The sequence below is a fragment of the Coloeus monedula genome, assembly GCF_965178545.1.
Source record: "Coloeus monedula genome assembly, chromosome: 14".
Lineage (NCBI taxonomy): Eukaryota > Metazoa > Chordata > Aves > Passeriformes > Corvidae > Coloeus > Coloeus monedula.
The window spans coordinates 13,102,290-13,116,769 of NC_138794.1; the positions used below are offsets into that span (position 1 = coordinate 13,102,290).

The 14,480-nt window shown below is 64.7% G+C and overlaps 3 protein-coding genes across 3 annotated transcripts; 1 reads left to right on the plus strand and 2 right to left on the minus strand.

Annotated features, from left to right (window-relative positions):
* Positions 1–144: 144 nt before the first annotated feature.
* Positions 145–4,099, plus strand: SERINC4 (serine incorporator 4; the record flags this gene model as incomplete). The annotated part of the gene is made up of 11 exons (XM_082290635.1): positions 145–288; positions 801–932; positions 1,364–1,542; positions 1,645–1,724; positions 1,819–1,912; positions 1,975–2,186; positions 2,460–2,555; positions 2,627–2,753; positions 2,998–3,070; positions 3,276–3,589; positions 3,883–4,099. The coding sequence occupies 11 exons, from the start codon at positions 145–147 to the stop codon at positions 4,097–4,099; spliced, it is 1,668 nt and encodes a 555-aa protein (XP_082146761.1).
* Positions 4,100–8,217: 4,118 nt separating this feature from the next.
* On the minus strand, positions 8,218–8,954 carry SERF2 (small EDRK-rich factor 2). Its single transcript, XM_082290816.1, has 3 exons — positions 8,900–8,954; positions 8,530–8,638; positions 8,218–8,428 (listed from the first exon to the last, which is right to left on the minus strand). Exons 1-3 carry the CDS (start codon positions 8,904–8,906, stop codon positions 8,365–8,367), a joined length of 180 nt encoding a protein of 59 aa, XP_082146942.1. The 5' UTR covers positions 8,907–8,954; the 3' UTR covers positions 8,218–8,364.
* Positions 8,955–9,083: 129 nt separating this feature from the next.
* LOC309578213 (peptidyl-prolyl cis-trans isomerase FKBP8-like) lies at positions 9,084–11,324 on the minus strand. Its single transcript, XM_082290636.1, has 8 exons — positions 10,986–11,324; positions 10,684–10,850; positions 10,509–10,593; positions 10,160–10,474; positions 9,917–10,089; positions 9,762–9,839; positions 9,524–9,627; positions 9,084–9,434 (listed from the first exon to the last, which is right to left on the minus strand). Exons 1-8 carry the CDS (start codon positions 11,218–11,220, stop codon positions 9,398–9,400), a joined length of 1,194 nt encoding a protein of 397 aa, XP_082146762.1. The 5' UTR covers positions 11,221–11,324; the 3' UTR covers positions 9,084–9,397.
* Positions 11,325–14,480: the final 3,156 nt, after the last annotated feature.

Below are 14,480 nucleotides of genomic sequence, written 5' to 3' on the forward strand. Positions count from 1 at the left end.
ACGCGATGGGGACAGCGCGTCCCTCGGGCCGGGCTGTGCCCCACGCTGTGTGTGGTACCGGGGACACGGGGGATCTGTGTCACCGCCGCTGCAGCCGCGACCCCGGCATCCGCCGTGTCAGGCCTCTGCCAGCACAAAGCCCGAATGGCTGTAGAGCAGCTGAAGAAAGGTGACGCCAGCCCCAGCACAGTGCCCCCTGTATATCCTTGCTCGTCCCCAGCTCCTGCCGACCCTGGGGCATCCTGCTACTCGCTGGATGTGCTTCATGCCGTCCCACTACCCAGTGAGGTACCTGTGTCCCTTGGGGGCTTCTGTGTCCGGGGCTGCTCCAGCCCTTCAGTAAAACCTATATCCTCCATACAGCTATATGGCACTGCTATGGGATCAGGAAGACATCGTGTGCAGACCCCACATGCCCCTCATGCAAGCTCATATCCAGGCCACCTGCCATGGCCTCGCCGTGCCCAATGAGGGGCCGGGGTCTGGGCAGGGTTGCCCATGGCCAGGAGTCACCGGGCAGTGCCCATGGAGCACCCCAGGGGTGGCTGCCTGGAGCGAGCAGTGAGCAGATGGCAGGGCGGGCCGAGCTGACAATCCCCTAATCCCATCAATGCCGCAGGCGCTGAGCAGAGCCGAGCTGGGCCATGGCGGGCACACGGGCACGCGGGCACCTCCTGCACCCGCTGCTCTTCCAGGTGGGACTTGGGGTCTGGCGGGACTGGGAGCATGGCTGGGAGCGAGGCTGGGTGGGGAGAGTGTGCTGGCCCCTTGGGATCCTCACTGACCCTGCCCCTTCCCAGCTCTGCTGTGGTTGTCACGGGCTCCGTGTGTCCACGAGCACACGTATCCTCTACACGCTCCTGCATGTCCTGGCCTCTGCTGTGTGCTGCCTCATGCTGTCCCGCACTGTGGCCCAGGCTATCACGGAAAAGGTGACAGAGGGAGCTGGGACACCCAGGGTACTGGGGGTCCCAGGGGTGCTGGGGATCTCAAGGGTACCATGAGTTCTGGGGATACTGGGGTGCCAGGCACCTCGAGGCACCCAGGGGTATGCAGGGGAGCACTGGGTATGCCAGAATTGCCAGGGGCGTCAGGAGCACTGGGATTCTGGGGATATTGGCATGCTGGGATAGTAACAGGGCTGCTGGGAGTGCCAAGGGTGCTGGAGGTGCCAAGGGGGACGGGGTGCCAGGGGGACCAAAGTTGCAGCATTTGCCTGGCGTGCTGGGGGTCCCAGGGTACTGGGGAAGGTATTGGGAATGGTGGGAATATGGAATATTTGGATGTGCTGGATGCCGTGGGCACTGGGGGGTGCTGGGTGGACACACCAGCAGCCCTGTCCCATTAACCACCGTGCCTGCAGGTGCCCTTCTCGGTGGTGCTGTGCCAACACCTGCCCGGGGGCACAGACTGCGAGTGGCTGGTGGGCTCCTCGGCTGTGTACCGGGTCTGTTTTGGCACTGCCTGCTTCCACCTGGCACAGGCTGCCCTGCTGCTCAACGTGCGCTCCAGCTCTGACTGCCGTGCGCAGCTCCACAATGGGTAGGGATGGGCCACGGGGCTGGGACAGGGTGTCCTGGGATGGGACTGCCCTGGGGTGGGGCTGTCAGGGGTTCTGTCCTACTGACGCTAACTGCCCTGCAGGTTCTGGCTCCTGAAGCTGCTGGTGCTGGTGGGCCTCTGGGCTGCCAGTTTCTTCATCCCTGAGGACAATTTCATCCAAGGTGTGTCCCCCACCCTGCCTGAGCTGGCACCTTGGGCGCCCCTTTTGGCCCCCATCTGCCCTGTGCCATCTCCACCTCTGCCCTCTTCCCCCAGCCTGGCACTACATAGGTGTCTGTGGGGGCTTCACCTTCATCCTCATCCAGCTGGTGCTGATCACAGCCTTTGCACACACCTGGAACAAGAACTGGTGAGTGCTGGGGTGCTGGGTGGGTACTTGCCCACTGCCACCGCTCACCCACTCTTCCGCAGGCTGACAGGCGCTGCCCAGGACAAGCGCTGGTATCTGGCTGTGCTGCTGGCCACAGCCACCTTCTACACCCTTGCCTCTGCCGCCTTCTCCTTCCTCTACAAGTTCTACACCCACCCAGCTGCCTGCCACCTCAACAAAGCGCTGCTTGCCATCAATGGCAGCCTCTGTGGCATCATGTCCTTCATCTCCATTACACCATGCGTGCGGCTCAGTGAGTATCAGACAGCACAGCATGGCAGAGGCTGCCATGCTGCATGGCCAGCTATGTCCTGGGCTGCAGATGACTGTGGGCCCCAGCTCAGGGCCAGCACTTGGGCTCTGGAGGAGAACCCAGCTCCCCAGGGTTCCTGCTGGCCCCTCCTTTACCTTGGTGCAAGGCATTGGCCAGGGGAGTGTCAGGAGGGCCCAGGGCCCAGTCAGAGCCCACCTGCCAGCTCATGGCACTCCAGGAACTCCAGTAACACCTCTGTCCCCACTCTTGCAGAGCAGCCGCGGTCAGGGCTGCTGCAGTCCTCGATCATCAGCTGCTATGTGATGTACCTCACCTTCTCTGCACTGTCCAGCCGTCCCCCAGAGAGAGGTGGGTGTCCCTGTCCACCACCAGCAGTCCCCACCATGATGCATGCCCTTCTCACCTCCGCCTCCCCGCAGTGCTCTACAAGGGGCAGAACCTCACCGTGTGCTTCCCGGCGGTCCAGCAGGATGAGCTGCAGACAGAGGACACCACCGTTGCCGTGCTGGGTGCTGCTATCATGTATGCCTGCGTGCTCTTTGCATGGTGCGTGTAGCCTGCCTGGGCACAGCCAGCCCAACCAGCACCACGTGGGAACCCCATCCCCATGGCCAGCAGAGCCAGGGAGTCCCAAGGGGTGGCAGGACAGGAGCAAGTGGGGCATTGGTGGGCGGCCAGGGGCAGCACAGCAGACCTCCTGTGGCTGTGGGGAATCCATGGGGCAAGCTGGGAGCCTGGCACAGGGTGATGGGTGCCTGTGTTATGATTTCTGCCTCTCTCCTGGGCACAGCAATGAAGCCTCCTACCTTGCTGAGGTCTTTGGGCCCCTCTGGATGGTCAAAGTCTACAGCTTTGAGTTTAAAGTGAGTATGGATGCAGTTGTGCTCCATGTTATCCTGCTATGGGCACTCCAGACCCACCACCTAAAGGCCCTGTCCCAGCCCCAGAGAGGAGCAGGTCTGTTTAGCCAAGCACAGAGAGCTGCCCACACCACCTGCCCTGGTGTTAGGCAGGGCTCAGCCCAGCCACAGTGGCCACAGGGCTGTCACCACTCTGCTCTCCCTGCAGAAACCTTCCTGTTGCTTCTGCTGCCCTGAGAATATGGAGGAGGAGCTGAAAGGTGACTGCAGTGTCCGTGTGGGAGAGTGGGCAGAGCCTGTGTCCCAGCCTGGGAGTGCTGGCAAGGGAGGGATGCAGGAGCTGTCATGCCCCCACACTCTCCCAGACACCAACCATACATGTGAGCAAGTGGAGGAGAGTGCCAGGGGACAGTTCATCATCCAGGATGAGCAGGACCGGGTGGTTTACAGCTACTCAGCTTTCCACTTTGTCTTCTTCCTTGCCTCGCTCTACGTTATGATGACACTCACCAACTGGTTCAGGTAGGGCCCTGTGCTGCTGCCCAGCCCTCCCTGCTCTCACTCCAAACCCCTGTGCCAGGCCAGGTGATGGTATGACCGAGATAGCGCCTGCTGGGGATGCTCAGGGCTCTGTGCCCGCAGACCTGCACCGCTCCAGTGCAGTGCAGCAAAAAGGGCTGGAGGGCCCATGGCAAAATGACATGCCCAGGGACACATGGCCATTGGGACACAGGGTGGCCTGGTGGCTGCAGCTGGCACTGGAACCCCCTGTGTTGGCATCCCTGGTGCATCCAGTGTCTGCCCTCTCCCACCAGCTACGAGAATGTGGTGCTGGAGACCACCTTCACGCATGGCAGCTGGTCAACCTTCTGGGTGAAGGTGTCCTCGTGCTGGGTTTGTATCCTGCTCTACCTGTGGCTGCTGCTGAGCCCCTTCTGCCTCCATGGCTCCCCACAGCACCGGTGCGGCAGTACAGGGTCGCGCATCGTGCGGCGCCGACGTGCTCCACAGCGCATCAACGTCTCCACATAGTCCCTGCCAGGACAAACTCTGCCTGGGGCTGGTCCCTGCCGTGCCCTGTGCCTGTGCCCTGGCCCTGTTTGGTCCTCCTGGCCTCCCCTGAGACCCCATCCCAGGAGAAAGCAGCATCTGAGAGCCTGAGGGGAACCCTGGGAGGTGGATGCTGCCAGGGATACTGGCCCTGTGCTGAGCCAGGGCCACCCAAAGAGCCAGAGCAAGCTGGTGGCAGGTGCTTAGCCCACAGCCTGGTTGCCCTGGTTCCATGGGGTGCACTGGGGGAGCAGGGCTCTGTCCCGGCTGCCATGCCGTGGTGCATTCACTGTAAATACCTGCTTCAATACATTTTTATATAAAATTCTGAACTGAGCCTGTGCTATTGCCCCATGCACGCCGCTGCAATGGGGAAGAGGGAAGGGGGTGCCTGCAGTGCCCAAGCACTGGCCACACAACAGCTACAGCTGAGGACACCTTCAGGGTGGCTCTGCTGAAGAGGGAGGACAAGCAGGGGATGCAGAGCAGGGAACAGGGCCCTGGGGTGCAGGAGGCTGTGCAGCCTATGGCTGCTGCCCCCAGGGAGGGGACAGTGCCAGTGTGGCTGTAGGATCATAGCAGCCCTGGGCCCCCACCCACAGAGCAAACATGGCAGGGTAGCTCCCTGGGGCCCACAGCACCACGGGGCTGCAGCACGGGCTGTGTCCAAGGGGGCCCACACTTTGGTGGTGGCAGCAGGTGCAGGACAAGGACTGACACACATCACCAGGGCACCCACTAGGCTGGCACAGCCTGGGGATACAGGGCGGCAGGAGGTGAGGTAAGGGCGGCACTGCAGGGTGAGTGCCATTAGGGCCCAACTGGTCCCAGTGTGGCAGCAAGGCAACTGTGGGGGTTCTGATGGCAGCAGCAGAGATGAGGGACTGCAGTGCCCAGTGCCCTGGGGCTGCCCCTCACACCTCTCCTGCCCAGGAGATGCAGGGACACATGGGGGGCTTGGGGGGAAGGGCAGCTGTGGCACCATCTTGGAGGCATCAGCCAGGTAACACTGGAGTGGGGGTTCCCTGCAGCCCCCATCACCTGAGGGCTCCCCAGTGTCCTGGGCTGTGCCCCAGTGGGGACCTGCCTCACCCCACCCAGAAGACTGGGCCGAGTGCATCTCCCACAGGGCTGGAACGGCAGGGGAGGGAATTTTGAGCAGGTCCAGCAGCACAAGAGGTGGCACTGTGGGGAGGGAATGGTGGGGTTGGCCCAGCCCTGTGAAACATCCCGAGTCAGCAGCACTGCTGCAGGTCCCCGCAGAGCCCGGCGCGGGGGTTCTGCCAGACCCCTGTGCTGCACGCACTGCGGGATGTCCTCTGGGGAAACAATGCTTTGCTCATGCCTGCTGCAAGCACAGGCCACTGGGCAGCCTGCCCACAGCCACTGGCATGTGTCTCCGGGCCCTTCACTGGCAACTGCTGCAACACCATGTGTCCTTGGGGCTCCCCAGATGTCCCAGCCTCACACAGTCCCTGTGCCAGCCTCAGGCAGGACCCGCGAGGCCCTGCTAGAAGGATGCCAGCTTCCTACTGGAGACCTGCAGATGGCAGAGAATGAGACATTCACAAGGTACATCAGGGGGGTGCAGCACGGCCACGCAGCAGCAGGGGAGCAGCCACTGGGACAACCAGGAATGTGCACCTGCCCAGGGGTCCCTGGGCCAAGCCCAGCTGCTCCCTCACACCAGGATGGTGAGCAGGAGCCTCTGGGAGAGCAGCAGCCACGGCTCAGCCCCGCAGCTCAGCTCACCCCACCCCCCGGCCTGCCGGCAGCAAGCCCTGCAGCCCTGGGATACTGGAGCTGTCATCCATGCAGGAGAGGATGGAAGACAGGGACCAGCACCCACCATGGGAGCAGGGGCAGGCAGGGTGCTTTGTGCTGCCATGGATGGCCCCCATGAGGTGCAGGCAGGCTCGCTCAGCTGCCATCACTCACCCCACCAGCAGAGGGACAGCATGTGGCCCCCTCCCTGAGCACTGCCTTTCACACAGGACCTGGGGGAACAGCTCCCCACATCACTACTGCAGCCTCCCAAGCAGACAGGGAGCTGGCTTGCAGCAGAACTGGCCTTGGGCAGCCGCAGAGTTCCACCTCCAGCATGGACACAGCGTCCACACGCAGCAGCATGAACAGCCACAGCTCAGTGGACATGCCTTCCCCCAGCTCCCATCGGGACATTGAGGCGAGGGGCCTTCCCCTGGCCCAAAGAGGGGCACAGGTCTGCTCACCTGCAGCTCCTAGGCTTGGGCCCCTCACCATGACTCCTGTCACCCAGCAGGCCCCTGGCCCTCAGAGGGGTGAGGCAGAGGGACCCTGCAGTGCTTTGGCAAGAGGAAGCCTCCTGCCTTTACCCTAGAGGTAACCAGACTGCCCCATGTGGTGTGAAGGGCCAGGATGGAGGAGCTGAGCACACCCCTGTGTTGGCACCCACCTCCCTTGTCACAACAGGGGCGTGAGGGGAGGGACCTGCACCATGTACCAGCTGGTGCTGGCTGGGGATGGGGACACAGGGAAGTCCAGCTTCCTACTGTACCTCTGCATAAATGCATGGTGAGGGGACATCCCCAGCACCCTTGGCATGAGTCCCCAGCACCCCTGACCCCACAGCCAGGGCAGATGCACAAGAGAAGGGCCTGAGTGTTCCTCCTAGCAAGGGTGGACTTCTAGATCAAGCAGCTGCCGGTGGATGGGGAACAAGCCACATTACAGATCTGGGACACAGCTGGGCAGGAGAGGTGAGAGCACAGGGCCAGGAGGCCTGGGGCTGTGCCAGGGTTCCAGCAGCAGCCCCACAGCAGCCAGTCACTGCACCAGCAGCAGTGACACCCCCAGCCTTAGGTACCGGAGTATCACCCAATCCTAATTCCACAAAGCCCATGGCGTGCTGCTCCTCTACAAAATCAGCTCCCCGAGCAGCTTCCTCAGCATCCGCCAGTGGACTGAGGACATCAAGGTGGGAAGGGTCCAAGACAACAGCCCCCAAGAGAGGGGCAGGAGCCTTGAGGCTTCAGGAGGGTAGGATGTGCTGTGCCCCAACCTGTCCTGGGGAATAGGAATGAGACAGGCAGGAGCTGGGCTACTGCCAGGCAATGGGGACCCCCCAGGAAAGTGGGAGTGCTTCCCCCAACGTTTTCCCTCTTCCTAGTGTTTGTATCAGGCCTGGAACTGCATTTGGCTCCCAGGCTCAGCAGAGGCATGATGGGAGCCAGCCAATGTGGCTGTAGGCTGCCAGCCCCAAAGAGCCCCATGCCACCCTTCCATCCTGCAGGACACCAAGCAGTCACAGCCATTGATGTTGGTGGGGAACAAGACGGACCTGCAGCCTGGCCAGGCAGAGGGGGTCCACACAGGCCACAGGCAGCAACTGGCCATAGTGAGCAGCAGCTTCTCAGGGCCCCCAGGGTAACCAGGGCCCCACTGCCACCCCCAGGCCCACGGCTGCCTGTTCTGCAAGACCAGCGCCAAGGACAGCACCAGCATGGTGGAAGCGGTGCTGCAACTGGCTCGGTGAGGAATGCAGGCTGCCGCGGGACCCGACCCCAAGACCTGTCCCCGTGCTGCCGGATCAGGCTGACGCCACGATTCTGGCCCTGCAGGGAGATGAAGAGGACTATCGGCACCGGTCTCCGCACTGGGCTGGACCTCAGCACCACCACGCCGACGGCTCCGCGCTGCTGCCGGACACAGCGCGGCGCACGGGCAGCTACAGCTGGGCCCGCCCCGGCCGTGCCGCAGCGCGGTTCTCCCCCGGTGCGCAGGCCCGGCCGCCATCTCTCCACCGCCGCCCTCCGACCGGCCCTGAGCCCTCGCTGCGCCCCGGCCCGCTCCAGCGCCATACTCTCCAGCTTCGTTCCTGGAGGCTGCCGGCTCTCCCACCCGCCCCGGGGCGTTCGGCCCTCAGCCCCCACGCTGATCCCCGGCTGCTGCCCCAAGGACCGCCCAGGCCCGACCCCACCTTTGTTCCTCACCATCAAGATGCCGCCGCTTGACTCTGCGACGGCCGCGCTCGGTCCTTCTCTCCGCGGACGCGATTGCTCCGTCGGCAGCACCCATGCTCGCCCACCCCCCGCCCGGCGCACGGACGAGCAGACGCAGCGTGCAGGGCTCCACAGCTACTTTAATAGGGGACGGCGCCGCAGGGCGCGGGGCGATGCCGGGGGTCCCGGCGGGACCCGGCCTGGGGCGGCGCGGGGCATCCTGCCGGCGGGACCGGCCCTGGGGCGGCGGCCCGGCGAGGCCGCCCGCTACTTGTTGCCCTCCTTCTTCTCATCGGCCTTCTTCTGCTTCTGCTGCATGATCTCCGAGTCCCTGCAGGGAGCGCGGCGGGGCTGGCGGCGGGGCCGGCACCGCCGCGGGGCGGGAGCGGGGAGCGGGGCGGGGGAAGCCGGCGGGGCCGGCCCGGCGCTCACCTCTGCTTGCGGGCGGCAGCCGAGAGCCCGTCGTCCCGCCGCTTGCCCTTGCCCGAGTCGCTCTGCTTCTTCAGGTTCTTCTGCCGCGCCAGTTCGCGCTGGTTCCCGCCTGCCACGGCGCGCCCGTCTCAGCGCAGCCCGGCCCCGCTTACGGGCCGCGGCGCAACCCGCCCCCCACACCCCGGCCCGACCACTGCCCGCAGGGCGGGTCGCGGCTCACCGGCGGATCGGGGCATGGCCCCTGACCCCGGCCCCACCGCACTCCTGAGTCCCAGAACAGCCTCCCCCACCCCGGCCCACCACACTCGTCAGCCCCAGCACAAACGCCCTTTCTTTCTTTCCTTCCTTTCCCCCCCCCACCCCAACTCACGGGTCATGGCGCCGCTCCCTCCCACCTCCACTCCACCGCCACGTCCCGCACTGACCCCCCCCACGCTCCGCCCCACGCCATGCTTTAAGGGGAGCCACAGCCAATCATCGCGCCGACCCACCCCCCGCTGCACTCCCATTGGCGCGTCTCTCCGGCAAGACCCCGCCTGATTGGCCGCGGGCTACGGCCGCTCTTCTGCCGGCGGGGGCGAAAAAGCCGGAAGATTGAGCGCAAGCGCCGCAGCCGCCCCCGCGCGTCAGGATGCGTGCCGTGGGGGACCACCCCCATCGTGACGTCACGCGCCGTGCGGGCAGCGCTGCGGAGCGGGGAGAGCCATGCGGAAGGTGCGGGACGGGGGCGGGGCGCTGTCCCGCCCCTTCCTCAGCCCTTCCCCCCGCAGCGTTCTTCTCCGCCTCAGGGAGTGTGGGGCGATGCGAGGAGGACGGTATGAGAGCTCTTCCATCTCCTCGGTCAGGCTCTGGGGCGCTGCGGGGCCGCTCAGACCGCTCCTTCCGCCGCGGGCGGTGCGGGGGATCTACGGGAGGCGACGGCTATGGGCGCCGTCCGCGCCAAGAGGGTGCGGGACGGGCATCCGTCCCTGCACAGCCTGATTCGGCTACGCACTCGGGGCTCGGTGGCGGCATCGGGTCGCGGTGGGGATTCTGCGGGGCGGTGCTGGATGGGCGGCTCTGGCGCTTCGCCAGCCGTGAAAGCTCGGTGTGGATCACCTGCAGGCGAGGAGCAGCTGCGGCGGGCAGGGCTCCGGTGGGACACCCGACGAACCCAGTACCGACTCCTGCGGGATCCTCTCCCTCCCCATCACTCCTGGCACCATGTCCTGTGGGACCCCCGCCTCCCACACCTTGTTGGCCGGGTCCAGCTCCAGGGCTCTCCTCAGGACGAGCGCCGCCTCTGCGTCCCGGCCCTGCTCTGCCAGCAGCTGCGGAGAGAGGAGCGGAGGGTAGCGAACGGCCGGGCCGAGGGGAGCGGGGCGGTGTGGGGCGATGCGAGTCCCACCTGCCCGCGCCGGAGTAACGCCCGACCGTTGTCGGGGCTGATCCGCAGGGCCGCCTCGCAGGCCACCAGCGCCTCCTCCGCCCGCCCCAGCTTCAGCTCGGCGGCCGCGCAGTTGTTGAGGCACTTCACGCGCTGCTCCCGCAGCTCCTCTTCCTCCTCGGGCCCGGGCGGAGCTGCAGGGCGAGTGGCGACCTCAGCACCCCAGCCCCGCAGCCCCGGGCCCTCCTTCCCGTCCGGTCTCACCGGTGATGGGGCCGTCCAGGGCGCGTAGTGACAGCCGGTACGAACGCAGCGCCGCGGCGAAGTCACTCCGCGCGAAGTGGAAGTTGCCCCGCTCCCGGCGCTGCGAGCCCAGGCGCAGGCGGACAGCGGGCGGCAGCGGCTGCGGGTCGGGGCCGTCCCGCACCTCTAGCAGCGTAACCTCGAACAGCAGCGGCGCCTCGGGCGGCACGTCGGGCTCCCTGCTGGTACAGCGCCGGCTGCCCCCGACCCCTGCCCGTGTGCCCTGCCCGCCCCGGTCCGTCTGCCCTCCCGCGCCGTGCCTGCTCCAGTACCCGCCTGCCCGGTCCCTCTGCTCGCCCGCCCTACCTGCCCGGGCGGCCGTAGGCGTAGGGGAAAGCGGCGAGGAAGAAGGAAACCTCCCCGGGCTGCATGGTGGGAACGCCCAGCTCCAGTGCCTGTGGATGGGCAGGGCGGGGTTGGCGGGTCGCAGCCCCGGGCGACGCTGAGCCCGCACGGCACTGAACCGCGCACCGGTTCGGGCTCACCTGCACGACGTCCCCGTGACCCGGCACGAAGATGAGCCGCGGGTCCCGCTCCACCAGCCCGCCGTCCTCCAGAGCGCCCAGCACCTTCACCGACACCTCCTGGCCCGGCAATGGCCGCGGCCCGCCCGGCCCGGCCCGCACCACGCGCTTCCGCAGCAGCCTGTCCTCTGCGGGGGAGGAGGTGCTGAGAGCCCAGCTGGGAGCCCCGAAGCCGGCACCCCTTGCCCGACTCTCCCCGGTACCGGCCATCCTAGCCTGGATCCCCGGCCCGGCTCTCCCTGAGGCCGCCCGCCGGCGCTCACCCGTCAAGTCGCTCCAGCCGTCGGAAGCGAAGAGCGGCCCGAAGCCGCCGGGCCCCGGCACCGCCAGTGCCTCCAGCCGCCGGTAGAAGAGCCGCTCCTCCTCGCGCACCGACGGCACCGCGATGGCGGTGTGAGGCAGCCGAAACCGCACCCTCCGGTCTCGGCCGGGTCCCCGCGGCCGCCCGCCGGCCCCTGTCTCCCTCTCCGGGGACCCGCCGGGCGACGGGCCCGGCATGTCCGCCCCCGGCCCTCCTCGCCGCCCGCCGCTACCTGCTAGCCTCGGTCCGGGCCCACCCGGGGCTCGTCGGCGGGTGCCCACGGCCCCCAGCCCGCACCGAGCGTGTCGCCAGCGGTCCCGCCGCGCCGCAACTGCCGGGGGTCGCCCGGGCCGGGGACGCCGCGGAGCGCATGCCGCCGCGCCGTTACCTAATGCCGGGAAGCGGCTCAGGGGATTAGTCCGGGCCGGCGGCAAAAATAGCTGGCTCAAGGCGAGCCCCGCCGCGGGGCTCCCGCCGCCCGGCCGGCCCGCTGCTGCCCCACCGCCCGCCGCCGTCGCGCGTTCCGGGCAATGCCGTGGCTGCAGGCAGAGCTGTGTGAGCGTCTCCGGTGCCGAAGTTGCGGGCCGGGTCTCCGGCTCAGCCTTCTGCACTGTGGCTCTCGGCGGCGCGGGCGGTGCAGGGCTGCAGGCGGCGGCAGGGGGACCGGGCCTGGCGGGGGGGAATCGGGCGCCGGCGGGACTCACCGGCGGGACTCACCGGCGGCCGCTATTGTTGCAGGGGGCACCGAGGCCCATGATCGCCTTCCAAGGCACCTGGGGAGTGAATGAGGGAACCGCAGGGCCCAGGGCGGCCACGGTGTCAGGGAGCCAGGGGGAACCGAGGGGATCAGGGTCCCCTGGGCAACCAGGGGTTGGGGAATCGAAGGGACAGCAGGGAAAGCCAGGGTGGGGGTGAATGCATTGGGGGACCGGGGAAATCGGAGGAATGTCTTGGTTCCTGCGGGCCAGTGTCGTCCGTGCTCCGGCCAGCAGCCAGTTGGAGGCACAGCACGGGGCATATGGCCCTGCCAGCTCATGCAGCAGAGTCCAGAACAGTCCCTAGGGTGCCCTGTGAGGAGACAGGTGTCCCAAAACAGGACTCATGGCAAGCAGAGAGGCTTTGGCCAGGAGGCCAGGGCAAACACATGGACAGTGGAAACTTGGATGAAGCCCACCGTCTCAAAGCCTCAGTCCATCTCTAGCACAGTTGTGTGGCCGAGCAAGGCAGCCCCTGTGCCCTGTATCCCAGCCCCAGAGGCTCCCCAAAAGGCCCTTTGGAGAACCTTGCCACGGTGGAGGAGAGTGGCTCCAAAGAGCTTTTATCCACATGATGATCTGGTCCTTGCCACATGCCAGGTTCCAGGCGAGCAGCTTCTTCTCAGCAGAAATCCCGTATTACTTACAGTAAGAGAGCTTGGCATCCATTGCCACAAGGCTCCCTGTTGCTTAGTGTAATTTGGCCCAGCCCCACAACCCTGAGGGGCTGAGATGAGCTCCTCCCTCATCGCCCACAGCTGCACTAGGTCTGGGCACAGCCATGGCACAGCCCTGCCTGCTCACTGCCCCTCAGGCCTCGGGTCTTGGCAGGAACACGGGCCCTGTTCTGCCACATGGGTCTTGCAGGCCCAGGGTTTCCCAGCTGGGGCAGGCAGTACTGCACTGAGTACCACGACGTGCATGCTCTCAGCAGCAGCAGGAACTGGAGAGTGGTGCAACTGGGAGCCAAGATGAAGAGGCTCATGCAAGGAACAGAGGAACACAAGGCAAGCAGCAGACCTGGGCATGATGGCATCATAGAGCCGTGCTCTGGTCCTGCCCACCCGGGTTTTGGGTTTCAGGCACTTGAAGCTACAATTGTGCACTAGTACCACTACCTCAAGGTGAGGCTGGATGCAGGGCAGCTCCAGGTTTCTTCCAGGACATGATCCATACATTTTTTTTCCACCTCCAGACTTATCCCAGCTAGCAGCAGAAGAATCACTGTGAATATCTCCACCGAAAGCTGTCTCACATCAAAAGCCTGATGTTGCAGTTTGAAAGAAGCAGGACCTCCTAGGCAAATCACTGCTGCAGTTTTTTTTTGCTCATCTGGACCTGTGTCTGAAGCAGTGCCGGCTGCTCCAGCTGCCCTGAAGCACCTGGGGCCAGCTCATTCCCTGCTCCCTGCAGGGGGAGAGGCAGAACCAAGCACTTGGAGATCTTTTGCTAAAGCCTGAGCCAGCTTGGGGGAATGTGTTACTTTGGGTGGTGGCTTTGCTCTTTACACAGGACCAGCTCTCCATGCAGGTCTCACTGAAAGCAAGGTCTGTAGCCATCCTGTTTGCCAAGTATTCCAGGCAACAATCTACAGATCCTTCCTCAAATGCCTGTTCCTCCTCAGTTGAAGCTCAGTGAGGGACATCTGGGTAGCCACCAGCACAGCCCTTCCTCATCCTCTGTCTCTCCTGCCAGAAAGCTTCCCCAGGCCTGTGCTAACTTCACCCAGGCTGCTCTGAGCACCAGCAGTGATGCTCTGGGGCAAACATGCTGAAGAGTTTTACCTGTGTTCAGTGCCCCAGCTGCCACCAGGTGAACAGTCACAAACCAGGGAGCAAAGCCAGGATCAGAACCACTTCCCTGGCTCTCCTTGGCTTGATGGAGGGCACCGCCCTGCCCATGAAGGAAGCAGAACTCCAGTTTGGTGTTCCATGGGCAACTGTCAGCTGTCAGTGGAGCCTGTTGTATTCCTTTTCCTTGCAGCAGTGCCTGGAGCCCACAGCCAGGTGCAGGGCTCCTGCCAGTCTGTGCAGAAGCCACTGGACATCACATGCTCCTCCAAAGGTGCCTCGACACCTGCATGCATTAGAGGACAGAGCACCTGCCACAGCAGCAGAGCACAAGAAGGTAGATGTGGTTTGCGATACTAATGTAGCTGAGAAAGAAACTGTTGTACTGCACAGCTACTGTAATCAAAGAAGTACACCATAAACCTTGTATGAGCTACTGTACCTGGAGTATTCCAGCAGCAAAACATAAGATACCCAGGCCTTGAGTTGTGGGGGAGGAATCCACAGAGAAAGCAAGCTCTGGCTCTTGCCATGGTAACTGCTGCCATGCAACAATACTTTGAGTATGCTGAGCTTCACTTCAACTTGCATGCAGTCCAGGAACCCAGAGCCAGGGCAACAGCCCCTACCTGGTCAGCCCATCTCTTTCCTGCCCTTTCCAAAGGGCAGCAGAACACCCTCAGAGGGTCAGTCACAGGCCATACCACACGGTCTACTCCTCCCCCTGCTTAAGAGAGACTCACAGCTACCAGCCTGTTTCTTAGCACGAGAAGGAATAATTAACTGGTCTTATCTTCCCTCACCACAGCCAAGCACCGGTCTGTGACAAACACCCTTGGCCCTGGCCCTACTTGTGTTCGGATAGAGGCTGTAGGTACTAACACTCCTCCCTCTACACCTGACTACTCCTGC

What these genes read in the sequence shown, in the direction of transcription:
- SERF2 (XM_082290816.1), bottom strand. An exon ending in GCTGCCGCCCGCAAGCAGAG is followed by an intron (nt 8,429 to 8,529) that starts GTGAGCGCCGGG and finishes CGCTCCCTGCAG; the next exon opens with GGACTCGGAGATCATGCAGC.
- LOC309578213 (XM_082290636.1), bottom strand. Translation starts at nt 11,220, where the DNA reads ATGCCGGGCCCGTCGCCCGGCGGGTCCCCGGAGAGGGAGACAGGGGCC. An exon ending in CCTGGACGGCCCCATCACCG is followed by an intron (nt 10,090 to 10,159) that starts GTGAGACCGGAC and finishes CTCGCCCTGCAG; the next exon opens with CTCCGCCCGGGCCCGAGGAG. An exon ending in ATGCCGCCACCGAGCCCCGA is followed by an intron (nt 9,435 to 9,523) that starts GTGCGTAGCCGA and finishes CGCCTCCCGTAG; the next exon opens with ATCCCCCGCACCGCCCGCGG.